At 50.7% G+C, this 16,207-nt stretch overlaps 1 protein-coding gene across 1 annotated transcript; it reads left to right on the top strand.

The window, feature by feature from the left end:
* The first annotated feature begins 9,132 nt into the window (after window positions 1–9,132).
* THUMPD2 (THUMP domain containing 2) lies at window positions 9,133–15,986 on the top strand. Its single transcript, XM_064448541.1, is given in 13 exon segments — window positions 9,133–9,466; window positions 9,469–9,513; window positions 9,516–9,606; window positions 9,608–9,730; window positions 10,477–10,546; window positions 11,890–11,942; window positions 12,239–12,255; window positions 12,258–12,322; window positions 12,924–12,999; window positions 13,404–13,437; window positions 14,178–14,208; window positions 14,538–14,710; window positions 15,779–15,986. Coding segments are annotated over 13 exon segments (1,113 nt in total). The 5' UTR covers window positions 9,133–9,339.
* Window positions 15,987–16,207: the final 221 nt, after the last annotated feature.

The following is a 16,207-nucleotide window of genomic DNA, read 5'->3' as shown; positions in this document are numbered from 1 at the left end:
TCGCCTGCGGAGGCCTGCCTTGCTTAGTGTCGTACCGCGTCGCCTAGTTGCTCTTACCTCGCAGTCCTGTATGGCGTCGTAGCGTATCGCGTTGTCCCTCCTCGTGTTGCTGAGCAGCTGTGCAGCTCATCGCGTTGTTGCGCCCTGTGTTGCATCGTGCCATCCCGCGTCACGGTGTACCACTTCTTATCGCGCCGCTCGTGTAGCATGGTAGTGTGTTCATCGCGTCGTCCCGCGTCGTGTTGCTGAGATGGTGTGTACCTCATTGCGTCGTTCAGCGGTTGGTCGTAGTGCGTCGTGTGTCACCCGAAGCATCCCCGCGTCGTGTTGCGTCGTCTAGCATGACATCGCCTGAGCAGCAGCGCGTCTCGTCGGGTCATCCAGCATCGTGTCGTATTGCGTCACGTCGCCTGAGCGTCCCTGCGTTACGTCGTCCCGCACCACCTGAGGAGCCCCGCGTTGCATCGTTCCGCTTTGCCAGAGGACCTCGCGTTGCGTCATACTGCGTCTCGTCACTTGCGGAGCCCTGCGTGGCATTGTTCCGCTTTGCCAGAGGACCTCGTGTTGCGTCATACTGCGTCTCGTCACTTGCAGAGCCCTGCGTGGCATTGTTCCGCTTTGCCAGAGGACCTCGTGTTGCGTCATATCGCGTCTCGTCACTTGCGGAGCCCTGCGTGGCATCTTGTCCATCCGGCGTTGCGTTGCACCGCTTCATATTGCGCTGTCCGCTTAAGCATCGTAGTGCGTCGCGTCTTCTAAAGCTTTCCTGCGTCACGTTGCGTCGTCCTGCGTCGCGTCGCCTGAGGAGCCCCACGTGTCTCTGCGCAGTGCCGCCTGAGGATCTTGTCTTCACACCGCCTGAGGAGCCCAGCGTCGATTCAGCAGAGCAGCCTTGCATTGCATCGCTGGAGAAGGCGTGTTGCGTCGCCTCACCTTTCTTTGCATCGTCCTGCGTCGCGTTGCCTGAGGAGCCCTGCGTTGCTTTGGCTGAGGAGCCTGCTGTCGCATCGTCCCGTGTCGCTTCGTCCCACGCCACCTGAGGACCCTGCGTTGCATCGCCGTGTCACATCAGCTGAGGAGCGCCACTTGATGTCATCTTGCATTGCCTCAGGAGCCCAGCGCCACGTCACCTGAGGAGCCGCGCATCGCATCGTGCAGTGCCGCCTGAGGAGTCCCGTGTCACGTTGTCCCGCGCGGCCTGAGGAGACCCGCATTACGTCGCTGGAGAAGCCCCGCATTGTGTCGCATCACCTTGCGTTGCGTCACCTGAGGAGCCCCGCATGTCTCTGCGCAGTGCCGCCTGAGGATCTTGTCTTCACACCGCCTGAGGAGCCCAGTGTCGATTCAGCAGAGCAGCCTCGCATTGCATCGCTGGAGAAGGCGTGTTGCGTCGCCTCACCTTTCTTTGCATCGTCCTGCGTCGCGTCGCCTGAGGAGGCCTGCGTTGCAACGCATACTTGATCGTCGCGCCTTACCCCGTCGCATTGCTTCGTTCGCCTCCTGTTGTGTGCCCCCTGCTGCGCCGCCTGAGGACCCGCACGTTGCGTCGGTTGAGGGGCATTGCCTTGTATCACGTTGCTGTGCGTTGCGTCGTACCGCGTCGCATCGCCTGCGGAGGCCTGCCTTGCTTAGTGTCGTACCGCGTCGCCTAGTTGCTCTTACCGCGCCGTCCAGTATGGCGTCGTAGCGTATCGCGTTGTCCCTCCTCGTGTTGCTGAGCAGCCGTGCAGCTCATCGCGTTGTTGCGCCCTGTGTTGCATCATGCCATCCCGCGTCACGGTGTACCACTTCTTATCGCGCCGCTCGTGTAGCATGGTAGTGTGTTCATCGCGTCGTCCCGCGTCGTGTTGCTGAGATGGTGTGTACCTCATTGCGTCGTTCAGCGCTTGGTCGTAGTGCGTCGTGTGTCACCCGAAGCATCCCCGCGTCATGTTGTGTCGTCTAGCATGACATCGCCTGAGCAGCAGCGCGTCTCGTCGGGTCATCCAGCGTCGTGTCGTATTGCGTCACGCCGCCTGAGCGTCCCTGCGTTACGTCGTCCCGCACCACCTGAGGAGCCCCACATTGCGGCACCTGAGGAGCCCCGCGTTGCATCGTTCCGCTTTGCCAGAGGACCTCGCGTTGCGTCATACCGCGTCTCGTCACTTGCGGAGCCCTGCGTGGCATTGTTCCGCTTTGCCAGAGGACCTCGCGTTGCGTCATATCGCGTCTCGTCACTTGCGGAGCCCTGCGTGGCATCTTGTCCATCCACCTGAGGACCCTGCGTTGCATCGCCGCGTCACATCAGCTGAGGAGCCCCACTTGATGTCATCTTGCATTGCCTCAGGAGCCCCGCGCCACGTCACCTGAGGAGCCGCGCATCGCATCGTGCGCTGTGGCCTGAGGAGTCCCGTGTCACGTTGTCCCGCGCGGCCTGAGGAGACCCGCATTACATCGCTGGAGAAGCCCCGCATTGTGTCGCATCATCTTGCGTTGCGTCGCCTGAGGAGCCCCGCATGTCTCTGCGCAGTGCCGCCTGAGCATCTTGTCTTCACACTGCCTGAGGAGCCCAGTGACAATTCAGCAGAGCAGCCTCACATTGCATCGCTGGAGAAGGCGTGTTGCGTTGCCTCACCTTTCTTTGGATCGTCCTGCGTCGCGTCGCCTGAGGAGCCCTGCGTTGCTTTGGCTGAGGAGCCTGCTGTTGCATCGTCCCGTGTCGCTTCGTCCCACGCCACCTGAGGACCCTGCGTTGCATCGCCTCACATGGCCCAAGGATCGCCGCGTCACATCAGCTGAGGAGCCCCGCTTGATGTCATCTTGCATTGCCTCAGGAGCCCCGCGCCACGTCACCTGAGGAGCCGCGCATCGCATCGTGCGCTGTGGCCTGAGGAGTCCCGTGTCACGTTGTCCCGCGTGGCCTGAGGAGACCCGCATTACATCGCTGGATAAGCTCCGCATTGCGTCGCGTCACCTTGCGTCGCGTCGCCTGAGGAGGCCTGCGTTGCAACGCATACTTGATCGTCGCGCCTTACCCCGTCGCATTGCTTCGTTCGCCGCCTGTTGTGTGCCCCCTGCTGCGCCGCCTGAGGAGCCGCACGTTGCGTTGGTTGAGGGGCATTGCCTTGTATCACGTTGCTGTGCGTTGCGTCGTACCGCGTCGCATCGCCTGCGGAGGCCTGCCTTGCTTAGTGTCGTACCGCGTCGCCTAGTTGCTCTTACCGCGCCGTCCAGTATGGCGTCGTAGCGTATCGCGTTGTCCCTCCTCGTGTTGCTGAGCAGCCGTGCAGCTCATCGTGTTGTTGCGCCCTGTGTTGCATCGTGCCATCCCGCGTCACGGTGTACCACTTCTTATCGCGCCGCTCGTGTAGCATGGTAGTGTGTTCATCGCGTCGTCCCGCGTCGTGTTGCTGAGATGGTGTGTACCTCATTGCGTCGTTCAGCGCTTGGTCGTAGTGCGTCGTGTGTCACCCGAAGCATCCCCGCGTCATGTTGCGTCGTCTAGCATGACATCGCCTGAGCAGCAGCGCGTCTCGTCGGGTCATCCAGCATCGTGTCGTATTGCGTCACGTCGCCTGAGCGTCCCTGCGTTACGTCGTCCCGCACCGCCTGAGGAGCCCCACATTGCGGCACCTGAGGAGCCCCGCGTTGCATCGTTCCGCTTTGCCAGAGGACCTCGCGTTGCGTCATACCGCGTCTCGTCACTTGCGGAGCCCTGCGTGGCATTGTTCCGCTTTGCCAGAGGACCTCGTGTTGCGTCATACTGCGTCTCGTCACTTGCGGAGCCCTGCGTGGCATCTTGTCCATCCGGCGTTGCGTTGCACCGCTTCATATTGCGCTGTCCGCTTAAGCATCGTAGTGCGTCGCGTCTTCTAAAGCTTTCCTGCGTCACGTTGCGTCGTCCTGCGTCGCGTCGCCTGAGGAGCCCCGCGTGTCTCTGCGCAGTGCCGCCTGAGGATCTTGTCTTCACACCGCCTGAGGAGCCCAGCGTCGATTCAGCAGAGCAGCCTCGCATTGCATCGCTGGAGAAGGCGTGTTGCGTCGCGTCACCTTTCTTTGCATCGTCCTGCGTTGCGTCGCCTGAGGAGCCCTGCGTTGCTTTGGCTAAGGAGCCTGCTGTCGCATCGTCCCGTGTCGCTTCGTCCCACGCCACCTGAGGACCCTGCGTTGCATCGCTGCGTCACATCAGCTGAGGAGCGCCACTTGATGTCATCTTGCATTGCCTCAGGAGCCCAGCGCCACGTCACCTGAGGAGCCACGCATCGCATCGTGCGGTGTGGCCTGAGGAGTCCCGTGTCATGTTGTCCCGCGCGGCCTGAGGAGACCCGCATTATGTCGCTGGGGAAGCCCCGCATTGTGTCGCATCACCTTGCGTTGCGTCACCTGAGGAGCCCCGCATGTCTCTGCGCAGTGCCGCCTGAGGATCTTGTCTTCACACCGCCTGAGGAGCCCAGTGTCGATTCAGCAGAGCAGCCTCGCATTGCATCGCTGGAGAAGGCGTGTTGCGTCGCGTCACCTTTCTTTGCATCGTCCTGCGTTGCGTCGCCTGAGGAGGCCTGCGTTGCTTTGGCTGAGGAGCCTGCTGTCGCATCGTCCCGTGTCGCTTCGTCCCACGCCACCTGAGGACCCTGCGTAGCATCGCCTCGCACGGCCCGAGGATCGCCACGTCGCATCAGCTGAGTAGCGCCACTTGATGTCATCTTGCATTGCCTCAGGAGCCCAGCGCCACATCACCTGAGGAGCCGCACATCGCATCGTGCGTTGTGGCCTGAGGAGTCCAGTGTCACGTTGTCCCGCGTGGCCTGTGGAGACCCGCATTACGTCGCTGGAGAAGTCCAGCGTTGCGTCACGTCGTCCTGCGTCGCGTCGCCTGAGGAGCCCCGCGTGTCTCTGTGCAGTGCCACCTGAGGATCTTGTCTTCACACCGCCTGAGGAGCCCAGCGTCGATTCAGCAGAGCAGCCTTGCATTGCATCGCTGGAGAAGGCGTGTTGCGTCGCCTCACCTTTCTTTGGATCGTCCTGCGTTGCGTCGCCTGAGGAGCCCTGCGTTGCTTTGGCTGAGGAGCCTGCTGTCGCATTGTCCCGTGTCACTTCATCCCACGCCACCTGAGGACCCTGCGTTGCATCGCCTCGCACGGTTGAAGGATCGCCACGTCACATCAGGTGAGGAGCCCGCTTGATGTCATCTTGCATTGCCTCAGGAGCCCCGCGCCACGTCACCTGAGGAGCCGCGCGTCACATTGTGTGATGTGGCCTGAGGAGTCCAGTGTCACGTTGTCCCGCGTGGCCTGAGGAGACCCGCATTACATCGCTGGAGAAGCTCTGTGTTGCGTCGCATCACCTTGTGTTGCGTCGCCTGAGGAGCCCCGCGTGTCTCTGCGTGGTGCCGCCTGAGGATCGTGTCTTCACGCTTCTTGAGGAGCTCAGCGTCGCTCCTCCTGAGAAGCTGTGTTGCGTCACCTCACCTTGGTTTGATTCACCAGAGGACGCCGTGTTGCATTATATAGTGTCTCATCGCTTGTGGAGCCCTGCGTTGCATCTTGTCTATCAGGCGTTGTGTCGTACCGCTTTATATCACGCTATCCATTTTAGCATTGTAGTGCATAGCATCTTCTAAAGGTTTCCTGCATCATGTTGCATCGTGCTGCATTGCATCGTCTGAGTAGCCGTACGTCTCATTGCGTCATTCCGATTCGCCTGAGTAGCTGTGCATCTTGTCATCCCGTGCTGTCCGAGGGACTTCGTGTTACGTTGTCCTGTGCTGCCTATAGCGCTCATTGTCGTATCAGTTGAGGTGCTCTGCGTCTCGTCGTCTTGTGTTGCCTGAGGAGTGCCGCATCCTGTCGCCTGAGGAGCTCCATATCACGTCGTCCTGCGCCACCTGGGTAGCCCTGTGTTGTGTTGGTTGAGGAGCCCGGTATCGTATCATCCCATGCCACCTTAGGAGACCTCTGTCGCATTGTCTAGTACTACCTGAGGATCCCAGTTCACATCACCTCTAGGAGCCCTTCTTCACTTCATACTGCAGTGCCTCAGGAGCCCTGCATCGTGTTGCCTGAGGAGCCTCATTTCGCATCGTGTGTTGTTGCCTGAAGAGCCCTCCTTCACACCTGCTGAGGAGCACCATGTTGCGTCGTCGAGCACCATGTTGCATCGTCCAGCACCACCTGAGGAGCCCCGCATTGCTTGGTTGTGTACCACCTGAGGACCCCACGTCACATCACCCTGCACTGCCGGAGGATGCCCACGTTGCATCACCTTACAAGTACTGTGTCACATCGTCCAGCACCACCTCAGGAGGTCCCCATGAAGTCGTTCCACATCAGCTGAGGAGACTTCCGTTGTGTCGCTGGCGAAGCCCCGCATTGCGTTGTGTCACCTTGCAGTGTGTTATAGTGTGTCGCGTCACCTGAGTAGCTCTGCATCTCATCGTGTCCTTGAGCGCCATGTTGTAGTACAACGAGTTGTGATGTCCAGCGGCCATCACGTCGACTGAGGAGTGTGCTGGTTTTGGCTGAGAAAGGGTTAATTCTCTTCCCTGTAGTGCCTGTAGTAGTGAGGGACCTTTCCAGCTTTTCATGCTCTGCCACATGGGCAAGAGGCCAGGAGGGGCAGGGCCACAGCCAAGACAGCTGACCCCAACTGGCCAATGGGATGTTCATTCCATACCATTTGATGCTATGACCAGTATATTAGCCGGGGCAATTGGCGTGTGGGTTAGGCGGTTGCAGCTCGGGGACTGGTAGTGTTGGGTTGGTGGGTGGTGAGCAGGTGCGTCACATGTGGTTTGTTTTGGTTGTTCATTCCCCCTTCCCCCCTGCCTGGGTTTCGCACCTGTCTCATAGTTTTCCTTTCTATTGCATTATTGTTTCTGTTATTGTTTTACTTTAATTATTAAACTGTTCTTATGTAAACCATGAGCTTTACCCTTCTGATTCTCTCCCCCATGCCGCTGGTGGGTGAGTGGCTTCCATGCAAGATCGAAATAACTGATATACTTCAAGGCCAGCATTTTAATAACAAATCTTTTAGGCAAAACATCTCTAATCACTGAAGAACACAGAAAACTACAAAAACCAACACCAATCTTTAACACATACTTCAAAATCAGCATGGTGTAGATTGGATAAACTAATATCGAGAACAGATGAATCAATGCTGTGACCAGCAGTTTTTGTTATCTCAAACTCATCGTGTCCCATGTTGGGTGCCAAAAAAGGACTGTCATGGTTTGGCACTTACGATTCTCTCCCCCATCCCACTGCGTTGGGGGAGTAAGCGAGTGGCTGTGTGGTGCTTAGTTGCTGTCTGGGGCTAAAGTAAGAAAACATGTGGTTGATATAAGAATAGTTTGATAATTAAAATAAGACAGTAATAGTAATAATAGCAGTAATAATAATAATGATATAATGAAAAGGAAAATAACTAGAGAGGGGGAGGTGGAACATTGGAAGGGGGGAAATACAACAAACAACAAGTGATGCAACCACTCACTACCCACCGACTGATGACGCCGATACCCAAGCCGCAATCGCTGCTTCCCCCAGCCATTCCCCCCAGTTAACATACTGGACATGAAGTCATGCTATATGGAATATCCCTTTGGGCAGTTTGGATGTCTTGGCTGTGCCCCCTCTGCTCCCGGCTTCTTGTGCACCCGGCAGAGCATGGGAGGCTGGAAAAGTCCTCGACTAGTACAAGCATTACTTAGTAACAACTAAAACATCAGTATGTTATCAATATTACACTAATTCCAAATCGCAGCAGAGCTATAGTGAAGACAATTAACTCTATCCCAGCTAAAACCATGATAGAAGGTGAGGACCAGCAATAGGTTTTAGTCCTAGCACCTTTCATGTGCAAGCAATCGCTGGAAGGCTTTAATTTCAAAGCTGGGCTCTGGCGAGAGTGAGAGTGAGTGTTAGGTCCTTTGGGAGAGATAGGCAAGCGCAGAGCCCCAGTGTTTGTGTGCTGTGAAATAGCTGTCAAGAGAAGGGGAGGACAGTAATAGCTTTTAGCCTTGGCATGCGTGGGAGCAATCCCTGGATGGCTTCAGTTTCGGAGTTGGGCTCTCACGAGAGTGAGAGTGAGTGTTGGGACCATTGGGAGACTAGGTAAGCACAGAGTCCCAGTTTTGGACCAGCTGTGAAAGGGCTGCCAGGGAAAGGGAATATCAGCAGTAGCTTTTAGTCCTGGCACCTTCTGACTGAGAGCATTCCAGATAGAAATCGCTGGGTATGTTCTATTTGAGAGCTGGGCTATGGCTAAATGGAGAGATTGTGTTGGGAGTATTTAAATTGTTTGAAATAAATATTTTACTAACTTGTATTCTGCTGGCAGTGTTCATATATGTGTGTATGTAGCACCACCACTTGCCCCTGCCTCCCTGCCCCCAAGAAAAAAAAAAACAATCAAAAATTCCACCCCTCACTGAAACTGTAGTCCAGTTCTGGACTTCTTGTATGCTTTTTAACAATGAGTCATTTTCCTTCAGGAAAAGTGGATCCAGATGCCTATCTTGTGTCACTTAACTGCTCAATACCCAGATTTCTTGTAAACCTCAGCTACTCAGGTCACATTCTCTGTCAGTGATGGAATAAGAATTTCAATTAAGATGGACAGATATCTGCCTGCTGATGAGATTTTATCTGGGAGATCACAGATGGCCTTCAGCTTTGAGGATCAAATTTAACAATGATTCTAAATGTGAGCTAGAAATAGCTTCCCCCCACACTTGACAAGCTTCAAAGTTTTTAAATGAATTGGCCTCTATATTTCTTATACCTCTCTTGTCATAGCTAGCTCAAGAGGACTACCCACAGGTGTAAGTTTAGGCATGTGTCAGAGACTTTGGAGGACTGAAGGGATGTTGATGAATAGTAAGGCGAGATTTCCATCCTAAAAGAATAAACTTGTGGATTTATTCTGAGCTGAATCAAAGTGATTTGTGTTCGTGTTTGTCTGTCAATCCTGAAAAGTGTCACACATGTCTAATGCTGGACCAAGTGCTTTCTGGGGAGGATGGCATGGTAGGCTGGCCTTCCAATCCTGAGAATGACTCTCAGAGGGGGTCTGGTTTTCTAGAGCCAATGAATTCTTCTGCAGAATTCCACCCCTGCATGATTTAATCTTGGTTCTGCAGAGCTTGTAATCAGAGGGATGCCTGCGTCTTTGCTGGTGGGATATGTGGGTGTTGAGAGCTCAGCTGTGCCTGTGATGGTGGCTGCTGGTGTGGTTCCTGGATTCACATATTGATGAAATCTGAGCACAGCCTCTGTTAACAGCTGTTGTCAGTTCATAGGAAAATCAAATGCTGAGGCTGAACTACTTAACCTGAAACTGCTTTTGTTTTCAGGGAAAATGCTGCATGAGATTAAAAGCCTTGTCTTTGAGGAGCCAAAGTATTGGCTGGATTTTATCTCTATTTGGAGAAACTTTCATGGGCATGAGGGGAAAAAAGACTTTGTCTCTCAAGAAAACTGGTTGCCTCGAAGAGAAAATCAGAAGAAGAGAGAAATATTGCAACTAAAAGGCAGAAACAGAACAAGTGAGGGAGGCTGTGTCTGAGGAGTGTCAAGTGGAAGACAGAGAGAGGTGTGTGATACCAGAGAGAAAGAGCTAGCAGGACTACCAGACCTTCATTAGCAGACCCTTCCAAAAGTAGTGGAGAGAAACCTATCGTGGCAGACAGTGTAAAAGACCATGCAAAATCAAAATGTGCTGCTTCAGTGGGCTCTGGTTCCCCAGGAGGGTGGTGCACTCCTTGGAGGTATCCTGGGAGGTGGATCTTGGTCCTTGGGAGAGAGTGGTGTAGAGATCTCCAGGGGCCCCTTCCATCCAGCACTCTTCTCATCTATAATATCTTCTTACTGTGAGGAAAATAAAAAAACCCCACCAAGTCCTGTGTAGCTGCAATTTATGTAGATTTCTCTTACTTTAAGATAACAGTAGTTTAACTAGATTGGCTTTTTCCTTCTAAAGCCAGTACCTTGCGAAGGTGGGACACATGAGCCTGCCAACATGAATGTTTGCTTAAAATTGTGCTGAGTGTTTGAACTTTCATACTCTGAAGGTAGTCAGAGCTTTCTAGATGCCATAAAAGCATTAAAGTTGTGAATTGCTATTGTGCATTCGCAGGTTTTCTCTTAAGTAATCTAGTTTACCACTGTCAGAAATATTTTTTGCGTGTGATATGTAATTCTAAAATGACGACAACCTTTGTTGTAACTTGGGCAGAACTTGAACTCCAGCTTCCCGTGCTCTAGCTGAGTGATAGCCATTTTGTCCTGCGTTGTGTTTGCTCTGCCCCTTGCTTGCTCACTGTGCCCTGTTGTACCTCTTCTGGTTTTGTATAAATTGTTCTCCTATGGATAAAAAGAGACTGTTTCTTTTCCCAGGTATTTCTAAGGATTGTGCGGTCAAGGATGTAATCTGTAGTTTTCTTAATTTTGCTATTTTTAGTGCCAGTGACTGTTCTTCCCCCTTGCAGGTGATCAGAAGAGCCATCAGTGTAGCGCTTGTGAAGCAGTGTGCGTGGCAGGCTGATCTGCGGGACCCTGATCTAGAGGTAGTCCTGCTTGTCTGCCAGATGGCCTATTACGATAATTGTCCCTGATATCTTTTCTCTTGTTCTCCACTCCCTTCGCATTCAGGACCATGGCCTTTCCCTCTTTGTCTTTCTGCTGCTGAATTTAACCACAAATCATCTGGTAGCACTGAGCAAAGATTTTTGGTAGCCACTGTGTGCATGCCTTCCAAAGTACTTAATACCAGAACAGCCAGCATGGGCCTGTATGTGAGGGGAGGGATCCATACAGGTGATGTCTCAGGATCCAGCACGCTTACAAACTGCTGGGCTCTGACTGTTGAAAATGGAGATCGCCTGAGCCATTGGGCAGCTAGTTTAGCCTCTGTAGGGGAAGAGAGCAAAGTTGTATTCTTGAGGAACTCAACTTGAGAATGTCATTTATGGAAGTCTGCTCCTAGCTCCTGTCCATGACAAGCAGCTTGCTTAAGACACCCTCCATGGTGCCAGCTGTCTGGAGACCTTGGAGAAGATTCATTGCTCTTGACAAGCTGTTTCTCCATCCCTGTGCTTGGTGTATGGAAGCTGGTCTCAGCACTCATGCTGGGAGGTCTAGGACTGCCTGTAATAGCTCTGAGTTCATCTACTGGCGCTGGTTTCCCCAGGCTATGCATGAAACGTGGCTGCTTTGAGCCTCAAGTGGGCTCTTGTTCTCATCCAGATTTTTGCTCTGAAACCATTCAAGTGCTGAGGACTGGGGTATTTCAAAAGCATCATGTTTCTCTTTGGGCTTCCTGGGGAGGGATTGCTGTAATGCAAGAACTGTTGGGGAACTCGGTCTTCTTTTGGGATGCTCTCTATGGGACAGGAGGAGAATTTGAGTTGCCTGTATTTCTGGAAGGATTACCTATGTCTGCCTTCCATCTGAAATACTGCTTAGTGGCACTCATTTTTGTTAGTTTTTTGTTTTGGTTTGTTGGTTGGTTTACGGGGTTTTTTTTTAAGCTCTCTGTGTGTGAATAGATGAGTGCTAGTAGCTAATATATGGTGAATAATCTTCTCCTGGTCAGGGTAATTGGTCTTATTATTAAAAATACCCATTCAGTGTTACAACAGTTGGTTCCCTTGAAGATTCAAGTGCTTGCTGATGGATTCCTGGCTGATCCTTTCCCAACTTGCTTAAATATTAAATCCTCTTTAAAGTGTCACGCAGATTACCTAGTGTGATTTCTTCCAATTAATCATAATTATCTAAGGCATACATTTTTGTTCTTTTGAACTAGGATCAGAAATTCATAGAGGCATTGTCTGTGGCTGGTTTAAATGAGTTAAAGCTATTGTTGTGTCAGGTTGAGAGTTTCTAATGTTATTTTTTCCCCTTGCAGATCTTTGTACATCTTAATGACATTCACTCTGTGGTCGGGATTCCTCTTTTCAGGTAGGCATTCTCCTCACCAGATTGGCTGCATCAGAACAGGCATAATTTCTAAATAGTTTTGCTGTCCACTGTGCAAATTTATCTTCTGGTTTAATATTCACTGGACTGTCACATTAGTCTTGTGGTCTGTCTGGAGCTTATCTTGGCGTGTAGGCCACACTTTGCAGAGGGTTATGGATAAAAGCAGACCGTGATTTCTATCTGTAGATCTGTCCAGTTCATTTGTTCTTTCATATTATATTGGCTTTTCTGGGTGGTTGTACCAGTATCTTATGTGGATATTTTGTTGCTTGAAGGCTTCCATTGGCAAACAGTGTATTAAAACAGCAGGACTGCAGTCAATAGTTGTGTGAGGCATGGCATCTCTGTCTGAAATCAGTGTAAGTGAATATTCATGGCAAAGATGAAGAGTCCCAAGTGAAGAGTAGGTTACTACTTGTCAGACCTGGAAGCTTTGAAGAAGTGTGGTGATTTTAATGCCTCATCCTCTAATGCATGTGGACAGAGTTTGCTTTATCTGTGATCAGAGTGCACTGTCACCTGCTGTTCAACCAGATATCTGCTGTAATCCCAGGTCCTTCTCTGTAGAGGTGTAATACCTTGTAAGAATATATGTCTAAATGGAAAGATTTTTTCACTGTCCAGGCTTCAAACCTTCTCTGGGGTAGTTCTCCCAAGGGAAAACAGAAGCAAGTGTGATGTTTTCCACAGATTACTTTGGTACCAACATCCATCTGTAGTCCAGTCATAATTTGTTTCCCTAAATGTCACTTCAAGGCTAGATGCATTAATGCATTGACTTTAGTGAAACTATTAATGCTTTTTACTATACTCTCTTACAGGCAGGTTTGGCCTAGAAACCAGTGATTGTTGTTACCTATAGTGAATTCAGTGGGAGTGTGTTAGGTAAACCGTACATCCCTGAGTAAACTCCATCCTGTCTGTCTTGCTTGGGGTGCAATAACCCCTTTATTTTTGTAGGCGGGTGCCTTTGTGCTGGATCCCATGTGTGGGCTAGGAAAAATACTGCTGGAAGCTGCCAAAGAGTGGCCCATAAGTATCACAGTCACAATAAGCAGGACCTTTGCAAGATGGCTTGTAGTTGCATCAGGAAGAATCTATACTACAGTTATACTGAAGTCCATTACTGGAAAACTGGAAAAGTCTTAGAGGTAGCATGGCTGTCTAGCTAGCTGGGGTATTGCTCTTAGGGCATAGACTCAATATTTCTGTAAAATACAAGTGTCTTGAGCAGACCAGAAGATAAAAGGAGTGAAGATAGCACATACTTCCCCCATTCCACTGTCCTCTGGGTCTGTGTATTGCTCTGTGTAATGGTATGAGATCTTGCAGCAGGGGGTTTGCCTTGGAAGGTCTGTGCAATGAGGCAGTTCTGAGAAGGGTTTATAAAACACCTGGATGTCAACAAAATTACTTCTCTTTTTTCCTCTGAACAGGAAGCCTGTTACTGGGGTGCTGGTATAAGTGATTCACAGTTATTCACATAAATAAGATGGAATTAACTTAAAGCTTCTGTGAAAGGTATGTCTGTAGGCTTTCCAAGTGAGACATGTTTGAAGTGGTTTTTGTAGTTCTGGGATTATACAGGTAGTGAGGTTCTCTTGAGGTGGTGTGTAGCAGAGCTGACTCTCAACAAATCGCTGAGTAGTGACTCTGTAGTGCTAATGAATGGACAATTATTTGTTCTTCCCTCCCTGCCCATAGGAACTTTGGGAAGAATAAACTCAGCAGAAGAAAATGAAAATAATAGTTGTCAGACATGGGCAGTAGTTGTCTGTCTTAATCACAGAATCACAGAATGGTAGGGGTTGGAAGGGACCTCTGGAGATTATCTTGTCCAAGCCCCCTGCTTGAGCAGGGACATCTAGAGCAGGGGCACAGGAACACGTCCGGGCAGGTTTTGAATATCTCCAGGGAAGGAGACTCCCCAACCTCTCTGGGCAGCCTGTTCCACTGCTCTGTCACCCTCACAGGAAAGAAGTTTCTCCTCATATTGAGGTGGAACTTCCTGTGTTCCAATTTGTGCCTGTTGCCCCTTGTTCTGTCATTGGGCACTATTGAAAAGAGCATAGTCCCATGGTCCTGACACTCACCCTTTAGATATTTATAGGTATTGATGAAATCCCCCCATAGTCTTCTCTAGGCTGAACAAACCCAAGTCTCTCAGCCTTTCCTCATAAGGTAGATGTTCCAGTCCCCTGATCTTCTTTGTAGCTCTCCGCTGGACTTGCTTAAGCAGTTAATGGTAAACATGTGAATACCACGAAGATTACATAGCATGTGAGAGTTTTTTGTGTCTAATGGGAACACACAGCAAGGACAAATCCAGATAAAATGTAGATTGTAACTTAAATGTACCAAAAGAGTAATAGTGGGGACTCCATAAGCTCAGTGTTGAATTGCTGATGTTTTGCATGTTTTTACAAATACATTAACAACATAAAGAGAATCAAAGAGAACTTCCATCCTGTACTGGATGCGGAGGTGAACACTGCCACTGAGGATAAGGAAAAGGCTGTGGTACTAAATGCCTTCTTTGCCTTAGTCTTTAACCATCAGACCACTTATTCCCAGGGTATTCAGGCTCCTGAGGTGGAAGGCAGGGACAGGGAGCAGAATAAACCCCCCATAATCCAGGAGGAAGCAGTTTACAACCTGCTGAGCCACCTGGACACTCACAAGTCCATGGGGTCAGATGGGATCCACATGAGAGTACTGAAGGAGCTGGCAGAGGAGCTCGCTGAGATGTAACCAGGGTGATGAAGTTAATCAACCATAGATGCTATCCAACTGAACATTAAGTCTGGGGACAACCAGTGTATTCTTTGATCTGTATTTTAGTCATTAGTTAATCATTAATGTGAATGAAACAATAGACAATGTGTTTCTGTCAGAACCCCTCTTTTAAGGCTCAAAGCCTAATTTTTAGGTCCCAAACCCTCACTCTTAGTGCTTAGGGTCCAAACCTCTGTTTTAAGGATTAAAGCCTCACTTTTAGGTAGCAATGATTCAGGGTATAAATGGTTGGGCGTTGCTAATGCAATCTAGTGTATCTCAACAAATGCTGGGGCCCAGAGCCAAAACTTAGCCAGGATAATGAGGTAGCCTTAACAGGAACAGCCTGCACGACGACTAAAACTTGTTGCTTTGGGGGAGTCAGAAAGGTTTCAAGATAAGAAGCGCCTAAACAAATTTACGACAACATTTGACCTTAGAAGAAGCAGATGTACAGAACCATAAAGATAAGGAACTGCAGAGCAAAACACTAAACCAGAACAGACCATCCCTCAAGGACAGTATATACTTGATCTCAGAACTGAGTTTGCGCAAAAGCAAGGGTTAACTAGCGGACACAGTGAGGAAGAGTATATCCTTCATCCAGAGACCCCTGATGACCATCCAGAGACACCAACAGGCATGTGCAAAGGACATTTGCATATGATGAATAATCTTTTATCGGAAAACTAATGAATATGTATATGGAGCATGTACTTAACTGGCACAATGAGATCTGACGGTATGCACGTTAGGAGGAGCGATCCCCCGTGTATCCAGCACCGTGAATAAAGAATGCCTGTCTTTTAACACTACATTGGTATTATGAGGTTTATTCCTGATTTTGGTGATAGAGCCACTCTCCATCATTTATCAGCAGTCCTGGTTAACAGGGAGGTCCCAGGTGACTGGAGGCTGTGCAATGTGATGCCTGTCTACAAGAAGGGCCGGAAGGAGGATCTGGGGAACTTCAGGCCAGTCAGCCTGACCTCAGTATGGGGTAAGATTATGCAGTGATACATCTTAAGTGTGCTCACCAGGCAAGTGCAGGACAAGAGGATCAGGCCCAGCCATCATAGCTTCATGAAAGGCAGGTCCTGCCTGAACAACCTAATCTCCTTCTATGACCGGGGGACCTACCTAGTGGATGAGGGAAAGGCTGTGGATGTTGTCTACCTGGATTATAGCAAAGCCTTCGACACTGTCTCCCACAGCATCCTCCCAGCGAAACTGCTGTCTCACGCTTAGACAAGTGTAGTCTTCACTGGGTAAAAAACTGGCTGGATGGCCAAGCCCAGAGAGTTGTGGTGAACAGAGTTATATCCAGTTGGTGGCCAGTCATGAGAGGTGTTCACCAGGGCTCAGTTTCGGGGCCAGTCTTGTTTAATATCTTTAGATGAGGGGATTGAGTGCACCCTCAGTAAGTTTGCAGACAGCACCAAGTTGGGCGGGAGCATTGATCTGCTCAA

This window comes from Phalacrocorax carbo, chromosome 3 (genome assembly GCF_963921805.1).
Source record: "Phalacrocorax carbo chromosome 3, bPhaCar2.1, whole genome shotgun sequence".
In the NCBI taxonomy this organism is placed as follows: Eukaryota; Metazoa; Chordata; class Aves; order Suliformes; family Phalacrocoracidae; genus Phalacrocorax; species Phalacrocorax carbo.
Note: the sequence above shows the minus strand (reverse complement) of the source record. Positions and strands in the feature narration are given on the sequence as shown.